Source organism: Ovis aries, chromosome 2, assembly GCF_016772045.2.
Source record: "Ovis aries strain OAR_USU_Benz2616 breed Rambouillet chromosome 2, ARS-UI_Ramb_v3.0, whole genome shotgun sequence".
Classification (NCBI taxonomy): domain Eukaryota; kingdom Metazoa; phylum Chordata; class Mammalia; order Artiodactyla; family Bovidae; genus Ovis; species Ovis aries.
In genome coordinates, this window is record NC_056055.1 from 134088943 (window position 1) to 134106004 (window position 17062).

Here is a 17062-nt window from a genome sequence, read left to right on the forward strand (position 1 = left end):
GGACTGATTTCCTTTAGGATGGACTGGTTGGATCTCTTGCTGTCCAAGGGACTCTCAAGAGTCTTCTCTAACACCACAATTCAAAAGCATCCATTCTTCAGCGCTTAGCTTTCTTTAGAGTCCAACTCTCACATCCATACATGACTACTAGAAAAACCAGAGCTTTGACTAGATGGACAACAAAGGTTGGCAAAGTATTGTCTCTGCTTTTTAATATGCTATATAGGTTGGCCATAGCTTTTCTTCTAAGGAGCAAGCACCTTTTAATTTCATGGCTGCAATCACCATCTGCAGTGATTTTGGAGCCCAGGAAAATAAAGGCTGACACTGCTTCCAGGTTTCTCCATCTATTTGCCATGAAGTGATGGGACCAGATGCCATGATCTTAGTTTTCTGAATGTTGAGTTTTAAGCCAACTTTTTCACTCTCCTCTTTCATGTTCATCAACAGGGTCTTTGGTTCTTCTTCGCTTTCTGCATAAGGGTGGTGTCATCTGCATATCTGGGATTATTGATATTTCATCTGGCAATCTTGATTCCAGCTTGTACTTCATTCAGCCCAGCGTTTCTCATGATGTACTCTGCATAGAAGTTAAATAAGCAGGGTGACAATATACAGTCTTGATGTACTCCATTCCCAATTTGGAACCAATCTGTTGTTCCTTGTCCAGTTCTAACTGTTGCTTCTTATTACAGATATCTCAGGAGGAAGGTCAGGTGGTCTGGTATTCCCATCTCTTTTAGAATTTCCCAGTTTGTCGTGATCCACACAGTCAAAGAATTTAGGATAGTCAATGAAGCTGAAGTAGACATTTTTCTGGAATTCTCTTGCTTTTTCGATGATCCAACGGATGTTGGCAATTTGATCTCTGGTTCCTCTGCCTTTTCTAAATCAAGCTTGAACATCTGGAAGTTCACGGTTCATGTACTGTTGAAGCCTGGCTTGGAGATTTTGAGCACTACTTTGCTAGCGTGTACATGAGATGAGTACAGTTGTGTGGTACTTTGAATATTCTTTGGCATTGCCTTTCTTTGGGATTAGAATGAAAATTGACCTTTTCCAGTCCTGTGGTCACTGCTGAGTTTTCCAAATTTGCTGACATATTGAGTGTAGCACTTTCACAGAATCATGGTTTAGGATTTGAAATAGCTCAACTGGAATTCCATCACCTCCACTAGCTTTGATTTTTATAACTAATGATTCAGTTCAGTTCAGTTGCTCAGTCGTGTCCGACTCTTTGCCACCCCATGAATTGCAGCACACCAGCCTCCCTGTCCGTCACCAACTCCTGGAGTTCACCCAAACCCATGTCCATCGAGTTGGTGATGCCATCCAGCCATCTTATCCTCTGTCGTCCCCTTCTCCTCCTGCCCTCAATCTTTCCCAGCATCAGTGTCTTTTCAAATGAGTCAGCTCTTCACATCAGGTGGCCAAAATACTGGAGTTTTGTCTTCAACCTCAGTCCTTCCAAGGAACATCCAGGACCGATTTCCCTTAGGATGGACTGGTTGGATCTCCTTGTAGTCCATGGGGCTTTCAAGAGTCTTCAACACCACAGTTCAAAAGCATCAATTCTTCTGCATTCAGCCCTCTTTATAGTCCAACTCTCACATCTACACATGACCACTGGAAAAACCATAGCCTTGACTAGATGGACCTTTGCTGATAAAATAATGTCTTTGCTTTTTAATATGGTATCTAGGTTGGTCATAACTTTCCTTCCAAGGAGTAAGCATATTTTAACCTCATGGCTGCAGTCACCATCTGCAGTGATTTTGGAGCCCAAGAAAATAAAGTCAGCCACTGTTTCCACTGTTTCCCCGTCTATTTGCCATGAAATAATAGGATCAGATGCCATGATCTTAGTTTCCTGAATGCTGAGTTTTAAGCCAACTTTTTCACTCTTCTCTTTCACTTTCATCAAGAGACTTTGTAGTTCCTCTTCACTTTCTGCCATAAGGGTGGTGTCATCTGCTTATCTGAGGTTATTGATATTTCTCCTGGCAATCTTGATTCCAGCTTGTGCTTCTTCCAGCCCAGCATTTCTCATGATGTACTCTGCATAGAAGTTAAATAAGCAGGGTGACAATATACAGTCTTGACGTACTCCTTTTCCTGTTTGGAACCAGTCTGTCGTTCCATGTCCAGTTCTAATGTTGCTTCTTGACCTGCATATAGGTTTCTCAAGAAGCAGGTCAGGTGGTCTGGTATTCCCATCTCCTTCAGAATTTTCCACAGTTTATTGTGATCCACACAGTCAAAGGCTTTGGCATAGTCAATAAAGAAGAAATAGATGTTTTTCTGGAACTCTCTTGCTTTTTCGATGATCCAGCGAATGTTGGCAATTTAATCTCTGGTTTCTCTGCCTTTGCTAGATCTAGCTTGAATATCTGGAAGTTCATGGTTCACGTATTGCTGAAGCCTGGCTTGGAGAATTTTGAGCATTACCTTGCCAGCATATGAGATGAGTGCCGTTCTAAAGAAATGATTATAAGCCAGTAGAACTGCTGTCATTCAAAATATACATTTTGACTCCTAGCTATTTCAAAATTTATTTTCATATTAATTCTGGGACAGTTTCAATTAGAGAGATTTAGGAAAAAATCAGGTCCCAACACTTTGAAACATTCATATCATAAAATATAGTTCTACTCTGTCTATCAAACCTCAGCATCTGGTTAAAGATGTTTGGAAAAATCCACCTATAGAGACTTATTTAAATTTGGTCAAATTATTTGGACAGCCTTAATGTAATTACTTTCTCTGCTTTCAGTGGGAAGTCTCACTGTTATTTTGGTCCTGAATAAATATTGTTTTCATAACCACACAACTAGCTATTGATTTGATCACTTTTTAACGTTAACATAATTTGCATTGTTATGCAGAAATAGCCAAAGTATTGTATGTTTAGAGTCTGATCAGAATATGTGGAGAAATTTATATTTAATTTGATTTCATTCTAGCCTTTTATGTATTCTTAACTTATTTTGGGTTTATATGGCCTGACATTTTCAATTCAGTAGTAGTAATATGGAAATTAAAGTTTTAAGTAGTATTTGTTCCATAGGGAATCTAAAATCAGCATTTGGTAGGGTGGATGTGGGCTAACCTATTAGTATAATAACTTCATTTTATTAGGTAATCTCTGGGAGTAAGCACTCATTTGAGGAAATAATTTGTCAGTTCAAATCATCTCCTCTTTCCCTTTACCCATTGTTTGTCTTTATTGATTATTTCTTATGTTGTATATAGTATTGGTTAAAATTTATAAGAATCTCATTATATGAGGAAATAAAGACAATACACACAAGAACTAAACATCCCAGGCCCTCACTTGACAACAAGGCATATTTTTAAACTCATACAACACAAGTAAGATGGATTTTTGTATGGCTTCAGGATCTGTTGGCATTTCCTCTTTGTAAATCACACTTATATCTCAGTCTTATTTTGTTCTGCTCATGAAAACATTTTAGACAAGTTTGCAATCATTACACGTTTCACAAAACTGAAACAGGAAGTTGGCATTTCTTTGAAATATTTCATTTTTTGAGACGTTCCTGGTTGTTTCCCAAATCTAAGTTGGATTTTTAATATCCCATTATGAGGACTGACTAGCTCACCCTGGTAAGGGGAAAATAGACAGTAAGACATCAGGGTCCCAGTCCTATTTCAATAGGAATTTGGGGTGACTGCCCAAGATTTCCATGTCTCAGTTTCCTCATCCATAAAATGCTTTGTAGAGGTGCTCAGTGTTTCTTGAATGAATTAATTAATTAATAGTCAACACTTACCAAATGCTCACCACAGGCTAGACACTTTATAGTATCATCACATTGAAGCTCTATGAAATAGATGCTGTTATTAACTCTCATAGAGGAAATAGAAGTATAATTAACTTGTCCAAAGTCACACAGTTAGCAACGTATGAAATTTGAATCCTGGCCACCTAAACCCAGTACCTATATTCTTAAACATGCTAAATCTGAATCTTCCCCTGGCTCCAGGGGTGGAAAATAAGTTAAAGGCAACCAACAGCCCTCCAGCCATCCTTTGCCTGGTGAATTCCTGCCTGTGCTGTGTTGTGTTACACCACTGAAGAAGAATTTGGCAGGGCTGGAATCTCTCATGATGTGGTGTCAGTGATTTTGGGTGCAGGAAAATTCCTTTACCCTTTGTGTCTTGGAGATTGCATAACTAAGATCCTTCTAAACTAAAGAGACAGAGTAATTGACCTCAAAATAGGTACTGCCCTTTGATCCCTCTGGGAGTAAGCAGGGGTTAAGCAGGAGCTAAGTAATACTGCCATCTCTTTCAGAAATCTCAGTGTAACACTCTCAAAAAGAAATTTGACACCTGGCATAACAAATGGCCAATGGATGCTTCAGACACAGATGGCAGTGGAAATTTGGAGGAAGAGGCTTTCTCCTTTATCAAAGCCTCAGAATATCCTAATTACTATTTAGAAAGCGTATACATGGACATCGAGATTGAGTTTATATGACTCTGAAAACCTTCATTTCATTTTGAAAACAGTGCTACAGAGTGACCTGGCTACGTGGAGTTTGAGAGTAGATCTATGCTCTTCCTTACAGTTTAGAAATACACTCCTTGTTTTGGAGTTTTATTGAAATCTGATTTATAAAGTGAACACATTCTGGGCTATAAACTGAATATTTTACCAAGCTAAAGTTAAGTAAGAGTGACTCCAGTTATACTGTGGGTGTCAAGGGTGTGCGGAGGCAGAGCTAACCCCGTATGTCTTGAACAAAATTGGAGACGCTGCTGCGCACGTGAAAGGTCAAGGGGAACTTACAACCTATTCAGTCAGGCATGAGAAACAGATATCACAACCAAATAAATTAAAATTTTTCTTTCTGTTTTGGCTGCATTGCAAGGCATTCAGGATCTTAGTTCCCCCACCAGGGATCAAACCCCTACCCCCTTGCAGGGGAAGCAGAGAGCCCTAACCACTGGACCTCCAGGGAAGTCCACAGCCAAACAAATTTATACCTTCCTGAGTATGTTTTTAAAATGTATTTAAAAAATGGCAATCTGGCTCAGAGGAAGAGAACAGAGAGGCTACCCCAATGCACAAGGAAGAGAGAGAGGCACATAGTAGAGGAGAGAATTGCAAAGAAAATGGAAGAAATATGATCTTTGTTTCTTTAACCAGAATCACACATCTAAAGAGATTAATGATTCATAAGCTCTCAAAAGTACCTATCAAAACAAAGACATTTAAAATGCACCCCCTCTAAAAAACCAAAACCAAAAACAAAACCCCCCAAACTATCAAGACTGTGATACAAGCCAGTAGGCAGCAAAATATCTGTTAATTTTGGAAGCCTACCATATGCCAACGGAACACAGCCGAATGCTGTTTTAATGACTCTCTTAGCATACCCTGCGGTGTTTGAGTATTGGATGACACAGAATCTTTCTGGTGTAACTGTACATTTCCTTGCTTCCTTTCCTTTCTGTCTGTCAAAATAGAAGTATTCTAATGTTATGCATATAAATACAAAAATTTTAATAGTTAATAATGGAACAATTTAGCCTGCTCCAAATATTTTAAAAACTCAAAGCAAAGTATACATAAAATATTTAAATTTTTTTCCATAGGAATCTCTAAAAACAGTTTTCTGTGTTAACAATTTATCTTCTAAATTGGATTCAGGGAGTGAGGTTTTAAGGTGGTTATTCATACCATGCACAATACATAATCATTAAAATGATGTAAAAAGTAGACGTAACTAGCTCTGAAGAAATGAGTTAAATTATGTAAGGAAAAAAAAGAAGCCCTGGTAAATGGCATTAAACTGTTAACTTATAAAATTAAGTACCATAAATGTTCAGTGTACATTTATGATATCTTAGCACAATAACATATTTATGGAAAGTACTTTTCCTTGTAGAAAATATCTGAAGAGTTGCACTTTAATCATTTAAAATAATTGCATATGCATTTAAAATTTTGTGTTTATGGAATCAAAATCTATTAAGAAAATATCTGAATGTTTGATGATATATAATTTATTAGGAAAAACTAAAAATAAGATGAAGTTGCTTAGCATACTTTAAGGCAATATTAACACCAATGAACTCAAGAATGAGGACAGAGGTCTTACTCATAATGTGACGTAGGTGAAGATTTCTTCCCTTTTCTCCACACGTCCTCTTATTTCCATATTAATCTAAAAGGAAATTCCTTTTTAAAAGAAATTGAGAATAATGAAATATTATGATTAATTTAATATTTTGAATAACAAAGACATTGCCACATATATGAAACTTTTAATCCTGGATCATACATTTCAAGGAAATAATATGATGACTTTAATAGTGAGACTAAGTCAAGCATAATTGTACTGCTTTGTGCTTCAGAAGGCACTTTCATCTTGCAGAGTCATAGGACCATCTATAGGAACATGAATTATTGCCTATGACTACAAAGAATTCTGGTTATTTGGGTCTGGCTAAATGGGAGTTTATGGTATTTGTTTCAGTTCTCTTTTCGACTTCATATAAATAGAACCTTAAGCAAAATGGTTTTTAGAACTTCTCTTAATGGCCTTTTTATAGTACAATAGAGTATTTATGTTAGATGTTTTCTTCAAGACTACAAGTCACAAAAGACTTGCAGTAATTTATGACCTATTTATTAATTTACTTCTGATTTAATATTATTAACTAATATTATAATACAAAATATAATATATGTTACATATATTAAGCCAGAAGTAAAAGTTTCTATCAGGAAAATCAATGTAAAATTATGTTTATAATATGCATGACAACATAGTGCCTCCAATTTAAGAAGTAGGTTTAACTGGGAGATAAGTGAGGTAGTATATCATTTCAAACTTTTCAATTTTTGAAATTATGTACATATATTACTGTTTCACAAAAAAGAAAACAAAATAATATTTTTAGGCCAGAATGGGGACAATAATATTCTATTATTTAATCTAGGTAAAGTGGATTTTTTGCCTTTAAAAACTTTTTTAATTTATTTTTTTGGAGTATAGTTGTTTACAATGTTGTGTTCAGGTGTACAGCAAAGTGAATCAGTTATACAGATACATATATACTCTCTTTCTAAAATTCTTCTCCCATATAGATCATTACAGAGTACTGAGCAGAGTTTCCTGTGCTATACAGGAGGTCCTTATTATCTATTTTACAAATAGTAGTGTGTATATGTCAATCCCAATCTCCCAATTTATTCCTCACTACTTTTTCCCTTTGGTAAACATAGGTTTGTTTTCTACCATCTGTGACTCTATTTCTGTTTCATAAAAAAGTTTATTTGTACCTAAAATGGCTTAGTTTTAAAAATTTTTATTGGAGTATAGTTGCTTTACAATGTTATGTTATTTTCTGTTATATAGCAAAGTTAATCAGTTGTGTATATATATTTATACACACACACTCACACATACCCTCTTTATTTTAGAAGTAGCTTTCAGAGTTAGAATTATAATTTCACTCAGTTCTGTCTCATTGCTTTTTTCTGGTATTACTGCTTGACACTCAGTTACTAAGTATGGTTATTTCTTGAAAAAGTAGCAAAAATCATTCATTTTATGAGAACATTGTGACAAAGATTAGAGAATCCTGGAAAAGTCCTTTAATACTTAAAAAAACTTGTATCATGTTTTTAAAAGGCATGATTATGTCAAGTTTAGAAAAATGTACTTAGAGATCAGTTTCACAGCAGTTCTCTCAAAGAGAGTTGACGTTTCCCATTTTGGAATATGTAGAAAACAGGTGGATGGCTGCAAGGGAGTTTATTTTCCCAGCTGACTTAATAAAACCACATTTATCCACTTATGTTTTATTCAAAGGAAGACATAGGACATGTACATTATTGTTGATATAACTTAGGGGAGTTTAGGACAAAAGGCAGAACCTAATAATCTGGTGTTTTTATGGAATTATGAAGGCAAAATAATATTAAATAGTTGATGTTTGTGCCAGAAGTTAAGATTTGGAAACTAGTGACATCTCATCAATTTTAAAAATTGATCACCAGGCAACCTAAGTAATGGCAGTCACATAATTCTCATTTGGTTATGTCTCCAAATTTATTAGTGGTTTTAATAAAATTATTTTATGGACTCCGCTAATGAGATGACTTTGTAAGATAACTTCCTATCCACCTAGAGACTTTTGCTTACTTCCAAATGTTTAGCTAAGTATATATCGCAGCAATAGTTCACTTTTATTGAGTACATACCATGTGCAAAACATTTTACGTGAATTTTCCCATTTAATCCTCACAAAATCCTTATAATGTTGGCATTATTTTTATTTATACTTTACCAATAATGAAACTGAGACTCAGAGAAGCTAAAATATTTGTCCAAGAACCTGTTCATAAATGTCAGAAGTGGTATTAATTCAGATCTGAGTCTAAAATCTGAGCTCTTCCTACTATGCTGTCATCAGACTCCAGACCTTAAGTTTATAACCAATTATATACATCATATTTTGTGAAAACACATAAATTTATGAGATTAAACACCTCTAAGTGCTTTGACAAATTCTCTTTTATTCATAGCACTATCAGATGGGTCACTTATTTCTTTTGAGGGTTAGTTTTGTTCCCGTACATCATTACTGAATTTTACGATCTATTGTTTCTTTTATATTTTTCTGGTTTTTCCAGATTAGATTCTAATCTGTATTGTGATGTTCCAGATCTTTAAAAGTGACTTACATAAGAAGGTATTTTACATTTTTAGTTTCTTGCTGACTTTGGGGGGAGTCATTTTCTTTACATCATTATACAAGATCCCCAATTTCATCCTTATATTCTTACATGGTAAGGAACCAAATGTTAAGAAATGGTTCTATCTATAAGATACTACTCATTTAAAAAGAACGAAAATCTGAGTTTGTTTTCACAAGAAAATAACCAGTAACACAGAGAAACTGTGATGAAGAAAGTAAATAAAGATAATTAAACATCGACTAAGGTTTATGTCATCATTCCTGGGAACTTCCCCTTTAATTTCCACTCCACGATTTTTCACTTATTCATCTGCTCCTTCTTCACTTTTCTACAGTTTCATACATTCCTCTTTTGTCATTTCAACTACTTTATATTTTCACTGGAACAGAACCCCATCTTCTAGTTTCATTTCTGTTTTTTAGATTATGATCCTGAAGATCCTGGTATTATGAATAAATTAGCACTCAATAAATGCCTACTAACAGAATAATTAATCATTTCTGTGTGAAGGGAAGAATTAACTCCATTAACTCAGAAATAAGCTTTACTTCTGAGTCAAAGAAACAAGATGGAATAAAATATCTTTTTGTAATTCTAAAATCCCAGTGTACTTAAAAAAAAAACATGTGTCTCCTTAAGAGCAAATATCAAAGGATTAATTTATCAACCAACTTAGCATTTTTTATAGAAAAATCATGAAGAAAAAAATGTGTATTACATTTTATTAAGGCGAAGTCTTCTGCTACAAGGTGTGAATATATCACAACTCTCTCTTACAGGTTCTTAGGATGGAAATGGTATGACCATAGATACCTTATAGTGTTTGGGCACAGCAGCATCACACTCTCCCTGAGGAACAGCTAGAGTTTTGGCTTGTGGGAGTGTTACCCAGGCTACTAGTCCTTCATTAGCAACCCAAGAACTTTGGTTTTACTACACAGTTTGTCTTTCTGTGTTAGATGTGTTTGTGATCATTTGCCAACTATTATAGGCACGTATTACTTGAATCTGGTCAATCTGGACTAAACTTTTTTCCGTGAGAGGAAGTGAAGATATAGAAAGAATGAGTGACTTGCCCAGAGCACTTTTCTATTCAGATTCGATTTTTTCCCCTTCTTGGAGCCTGGTTTTGGGGTATGAGATAAAAACCCAGGTGAAACTAGCAATAAAACTTAACCTCTAAAGATCCCAGAAAAGATGCCTGGATTCCATGGGTAGTGTTTGATTTATAATTTTTTGTTTTGGTTGATAAGTGAAGTAAGGACTCATGCAAAGGGCCCAGGATATTCCTGACTCCTCCAGCTGCCCCCTCTCACCCCACCAAAGTACTTGCTGGATTTCCTGAAGCTGGGACAGCAATTGGACCCATAAAATGAAGTTCATTAATGAAAACTAATTGAAAATTAATTCACCACAACTCCAGGGAAGAGCTTGCATTTAAAATGTTGTGTTGTTAGCGAGCAAGTCTCTAATCATCAGAGCATGGCAAAATACTTCAGAATGACATATAGGTTAATGAGGTGGTGAAGCATCGGAAGAACAAAGTCTTGTAATATTAAAATAGCCACCAGGCTTGAAACGACTGCCATGCCCCTCCCTCTGACTTCCCTTCATGCTTCATTCCACCTTCTTGTTTCATTGTCACTGGACAGAGCAGACCCCATGTTGTTATCCCTTCCCCCAACAAGTCTTTCCTTGAGATGAAATTCCATAATAATCTCCAAGTTTTGGTTACTAAATATGAATTTTGTATATGCCACTTTACTCTGCAAATCCTGAGGAATACACTTTTTCATTTTTAAAATGTTTATTATGAAAGATTTCAAACCTATAGAAGAGAGAAAAATGAAAACACTTCATCTGACTCTAATAGTTATCTACCATGTATCCATTTAAAAATATATTTTAGTAAACTTGAAAGAGCAAATATTTAGATTTATAGTAGTTTCGTTCTCACAAAATAGATATTGTGTTGTAATAGGCTTGCTTTTCTTCTTTCTTTCTCATTCATCTAACAAATATTCATTAATTATGTACAAGATGAAACTAAGAAAGATTGGACAGTTATTCTTTAGAAATTCAACCCATATCTCATGTAGAAAATTATCTAGGATCCTCTTGAAGCATCTTTACATGCAAATAGTTTCTAATCTTATATTTATATTTATGGATTTTTTTTTTCTCTGTTAGGTCTCAATTCTCATTAACATTTTATCATCTTTTGGGCACTCCAAGTGGGATTGTTGTCCATGAAACTATCTACATACGTATTTTCATTTTGCTCTTAACACAATTCATAGTTATACTGGTATTAAAAATATTGGTAAACTGGTATGTGAAAGAATCTGATGAATCACTGCCTTTCCTCTCTATAGTATTATTTTATTACTTTTGAAAATGATAAATTAAGGGAAGAATTTTGAAGATAAATCCTTTCTCTCCATTTGGTTGTTACTAGAGTCAATTTATATTTCCTTTATCTTTATTTCTTTCAGCAAATCTCATCTCTCAACTTGTCCAAAATTTATTATTCAAGTATTCTAGCTTCAATCTCAATCCAAAGAAGATAATAAATACAATCTCTTTGTTATAACTCTTAGAAAATTTTTAAGAAAGCTATTCAAAACTATCCAACTATTCTGGAATTCTTTCAAGGGATGGCGTTTACATGCACTTTCGCAGTAGAGCACACCCTCTTAAAATTCCTTCTTCACATCCTCCTGTATATGAGCTTAATTTTTCACTTCTTACAATATTATCTCAGAACAATTCTGCTTTGGTATCTTCTTTTTAGGATTTCTTTTTATTTTTGTATTTCCTCCCATATCATATCATTCTGATTTTTCCAACTAAAGGATTTAGGCAAACATATACTTGTGATATGGCTGTACTGTTATAACGTTTTGAAATAGGAACATTTTAAGTGGAGAAAAGGAAACTAGACAGTAAAAAGTTAACCAGCCTATGAAAACACCTAGCCCTGCCCCAGGTGGCCTAAGAGATTGATATTGGGCTCTGTGATTTTGTTATTTATTTAATTGTGAAGAAAAGGTCTTGTGTAATTCAGTTTTTAAAAGAAGGTTTGATATAAAACTAGCATCCACACGCTTATTAGTACTAGAGCCAGTTTCAGTGGGAAAATGGAGACACGAACAAGACACAGATTATCTCAATTTGAATATGTCAATTCAATGTATTTCGTCAGGTATTTTCCTCCTTTGACTGAATTTCTTCTGCGTTTTATAGTTATGGATTGAAAGGAGCATTACATAGTCTATTTTGGGTTCCTTCCTTGCTCTGCTATGCAAGTATACTATGCTTAGGAAGAAACAATGTGATGAGTTAACAAGAATCCTGGAACAGGAAAAGAAGTAGACTGTTTAGCTGAAGGGATCCATTATAAGAGAGAAGCCCAAGATCGGACGCAAGAAGCAGCACATAAAGTTGTCTTCTCCTTCACAGAAATACGAGCTTACCCACCCCACGTGTACCAAATGAAACACACGCACACAACATTTCGTGAATTTCTGTACTAGTCGTTAGTTTCTAAAAGTCATACCCATTTTCTGCCAAGTTCCTTGGCAGTGGCCAATGAGGGGAATTTTAGGATATGAGCAAAGTTTTTGAATGACAGTATCAAAGAAAGCTTGAATGTTTTCCATTATTAACAACCAGTCAATTAAGTATCTCTAATTTTCCTTAGATAACTTACAGTGGAACTTAGAGCTCAGCGTTGATCTTGTAAAAAGAATTTTTAACTGTAAAAAACAGAATAAAAAAGAGCAAAAAAAGAATCCTTGGCTTAATTTGAGTTTGAGCATTTCAAAGCTGGTATTTGCAAACTTAGAAAAAAGAGCTTTTCATTAATCCATGATTTTGGAAACAGTTACTCTAACCCACAACCACATACAAATACAAAAATCCTAATGGGACTATTTTCTTACTAAGCCTGTAACAGTTTACATTCACCTAATGGCCTGGGGTTATGAGCAAACTACTCAATTAGAGAATTTAGGCTGGTTGCCCACATATTTTAGAGCAAATTATCCTTTCACAAATGCAGAACCCCCTATATAAAACGCCTAACCAGTATTTCCTGTAAAAAAATACTATTCCCTAAATTCCCACCTTGAACCTACTAAGAATTTCCCTTTTTGCTAGGGCAAAGATTTTATGGAAATATTTGTTTTTATATCACATACCTTACTGTCGGTCTTCCTGTGGGCTCGTGTTTTTGACCTTAAAGCAGTTAAGAATTTATAATCAAAACACTTCTAAATAAGATATTTCTTTTCTAAGTACTTTTGCTGAGTACTTAAGCTAAGAACCTTAAGTTGGAAGGTGTAGAATTCTGCCAATTCTTTGATAACAGATCTTCTGCTTGGGGGGTTAAATGAATTTCATGGTTATCCTTAACACTTACTATTTCTTCTTAGGCTTCTTTCATTTAAAAGGGGGTCGATGCTTCCAATCTATAAACACCTATTAAAAGTTCTCCACCCTTTTATACTTGGCTGCTGGTCTTAATTGTCTGCAGATGGGTGGATCACTGCATTTTTATTTCAAAGGTAGAGATTTGCAAAATGTAAACGAGCCTATTAAAAGTTCTAAATCAAGACTCTCAACATCCATTAAAGGGATCCATGTGTAAATGGGGATAGAACTCAGTTTGAAAGTGTCTTTTGGTAACAAATGTTTTCACCCACATCTAAGTAAGAGTGCCTATCACCACCAGTGTATTGCACATGTATTCAATACAAATAGTGCATCACTAGAGGGGTATTTAAAAGTTTCCTGCAAAGTTTGGAACTAAGGAAAATATGTCTGGAAAACATTTTTCCCTTTCATAATGGTTGATAGATAAGAGATGCCATATAACTTATTCTACGTTATAAGTTTTCACTGGGTTGAAAAGAAGCAAAAATAATTTTTACATTTTATTCAACAAAATAAAAAATCAATACCATATATACCTATAGTACTAAGAAATATTTTATTGCCCTTACTATGAAATCTCAAAATGTGACTATTTTCAGTTCACCTACTAAATTATTATTTCCCATCCTGGTAAAATTCTTTTTTTAAAATTGAACTTCAGTTTGCAGTGTTGCTTGTGACTGAGAACTGAAACCCAAGCTAGTTGTTCTTGGCACTGTGGTGTTCTGGCTTATCTTGCCTAAGGGACTGACAGTTTATCTCAGATTCTATGGTTTCTTCCATCCTTCTTTCACTAGCATTTCCCCTTAGTCTTGCTTTTCATTAGCCCACCCTGATGGCCAGCCACTTCTAATCTATAAATTAAACAAAACGAAAACACCAAAGTGTGCTTCTTTTATCTCTGGAAATCAAACCCATCACAAATGCAATTTAGTTGGAGTTCTTTAGGTCCAAAACAAGATATTACAGGTAGCACAAAATGTTGCTGGAAAGCCTGCACTGAAAAACCAACCTGAGATACTAACCTTGCAATGGAGGATATAATGAAATTGCTTTGGACTACTTTATTAACTTTGGCTTTGAGCCCCACAATCTGTACCCAGTAGTCAAATCAAGGTTTGAACATCTGACAACTATATTTGCTTCATCCTTTCTCTCAATGCAAGACAGTTTATTTAATTTTAGAAGAATAGTATTTTCCAGTTTTAGTGTTCAGATTACAGTGACAATATTTCAGAGACAGTCCAATCTTTAAAACTCCATTCTGTTTTCTTATTCAATTGTCCTGTGTTACAAACAGGGAAGCAGAAGTTGGGTATCTAAATAGAAACAAAAAGACAATTTAAGTTTTTCTCCTTCAGCTTGCAAACATACATTTACAAGCTCTCAACAAAATTTTACTTTTAAAAGCCATTTTAATATTTGTTATCTTTTTCTGAGTAAAATAAGCTGATGCTTTTACATGTGGATCTTATTACGTGAAAAGCTGTCTAAGTCTGCTATTGAACATAATCATATGAATTACGAACTGTGACTTTATTCCTTTTATAATCTTTGTAGTTTTTGCCATTACTTTTACATGTCTATGTCTGGCATTATGTAGCTTTGAAACTATGCCAAAAATATTTATTGTCGTATATCTGGCATTCTCATACTATGTGGCTGAGTTTGGTTTCCAAGCTAGGTAAAACTTACTAGCAGATACAGTTTGGCATTTGTTTGAAAAAAATCATATGTAATTTAGTCCTGCTCCCCGCCCCCAATACAACCTTTGCACTCTTCAAACATGTATGGAGTTGAAATTCCAAAGTTTGAGCTGTCTCTTTTTCCAATTTTGAAAATTCTTTGGTTTTAAAGTATATAACATGGAGCAAAATAATGACAACAAAAGGAAACAGAAAATAAAAGAACAAATTTAACTGCAAACCAGGACAAGTATTTTGAAATACTTGTATGGATGATCTCTGTAAAATATTTTCCAAGTATGCAAATCCTAGGAAGCTAAGGAAGAGTCTGAATGATACAGTGCAGTGCTGGTACTTTGTTACATGAACTAACAATAGTGATAAAAAGCAAAATAGTGATAAAAAAGTTCCTTCAGTACTCTCTTTGTGGCTTGACTAATAAAATTCTTTAAAGAAGTATAGTCAGTTCCTGCTTAGGCACAGCATACTGCTCATGTAGTTTATTCTCATATATCTTCATATACATAAATAGACTATTTGCTTTATTTAAGATGTTTTTAAGGTGTTACAGCATACTTTCTAGAAGAAAGTAGTCATGACTCATACAAATACAAATACCTATCAAATATTTAATTTAATGCATTGATTAATGAAGGAAACTGTATAATGTTACATGCAATTCAAAGAAGAATTCAAAGAACCACATACATGTGGGCAATATGGAAAGCTAAAATATATTCGCAAATGATGCAAAACTGATCTATGCATAGGGCAATAATCAATGGCATTCTGTTGTATATAACTCATTTGCATTTCTAAGGACAAGAATCATTTGCATTATCCATTTTCTATAATTTACAGAGTAATGTATGAGAATTCTTACACCAGGTACTTTAGATGGTAAAGACTCTATTATTTGAAATTTAATATAAATTATTTTTATTTATATATTTATTAATTGCTTTGGATCAACAAAAAACTTTTTTGAGTACCTATTATGTGTTAGGCATTGCATTTGATGCTGGAGATACAACAATGATCAAAAGTAGCCCTTGCAGATCTATAGTTTAATGTGGAGATAGATATTAATCAAATAAGCACAAAAATAGATATACAATTTTAACTATGAGTAAAACATAGAGTCTTAGAAGAGTCCGCAGGGCTCTGACAGGGTAGAACTTGAAGAATTTTACTTTTTTTTTTGGTATATGAAAATTTATTACTATCGTGCTTTCATCATCAAAATTTATGATCTTGGTCTTTCCTTCTTGCCTTTGTATAAAGCCAAAAGAGAGACATTGGCTACTTTGACAGCCTTAAAGTGGACTCCAGGAATGTCACCAACAGCATGACCTTTGCGACTAAATCCAGCAACCAGAACTTTATCGTTTTCCTTAATAAAATTCAGGCAACCATCATTGGGTACAAAAGCAGTGATTTTTTTGCCATTCTTGATTAGCTGAACCCTGACACACTTTCTGATGGCAGAATTTGGCTGTTTGGCTTCAACTCCTACTTTTTCCAGCACCATTCCCTTGGCATGAGAAATGCCACTAAAAGTGTTGGCCTTCAGGGCAATGCCCAAATGAGCTTTCTTGTACTGTGTATCATGCCACTTCTGGTCTTGTCGGTGGCTACGGAGCCTCCTGGCAGTAGGAAGACTGCAACACTTGCCCATCCTGCTGGCACTGTGGGCCTCAGCGAAAGAGAATTTTACTCTAAGTAACATCTATATTTCTTGATTTTTGTATTTATCAAAGGTGATGCTTTAACTTAGAAATCTATTTTAAAAAATTTTATCTTGCTGGGTTAATTATTCATGCAAACCTAGTCATTCTGCAATAAACAAATAAGTCTAGTATTTACATATTTTAGTATTATTATAAAACTACTGTGTAACATAAACTTCTGTGTTAATTTGTTAATTAGGATCATAGAAGAGAATCATAGATGGTAACAATTAGTAAAGTCAAAACTAAATCAGCTAATCTTTTGCCGGTTGCTTCTTCTGCAGTTCTTCTTCCTCCTCACACCCAACACCCCCCACCCTATTTTCCATATAGTTCAGCAATCATTCCCCTTATTCGAAACAATGACAGGCAATATATTTGGCCCCCCAAAAGAAGTCACTCTTCAGTGCTTTAGAATCCATGACATTCTATATTTGGAAAGACTCTTAAGTACCTGAGGGTTACCCAGT

The 17062-nt window shown here is 34.7% G+C and overlaps 1 protein-coding gene across 1 annotated transcript; it reads right to left on the reverse strand.

The window, feature by feature from the left end:
- Positions 1–16061: 16061 nt before the first annotated feature.
- LOC101107331 (small ribosomal subunit protein uS12-like) lies at positions 16062–16540 on the reverse strand. Its single transcript, XM_042242738.2, has one exon. It carries the CDS (start codon positions 16538–16540, stop codon positions 16109–16111), a length of 432 nt encoding a protein of 143 aa, XP_042098672.1. The 3' UTR covers positions 16062–16108.
- Positions 16541–17062: the final 522 nt, after the last annotated feature.

What these genes read in the sequence shown, in the direction of transcription:
- LOC101107331 (XM_042242738.2), bottom strand. Translation starts at nt 16,540, where the DNA reads ATGGGCAAGTGTTGCAGTCTTCCTACTGCCAGGAGGCTCCGTAGCCAC.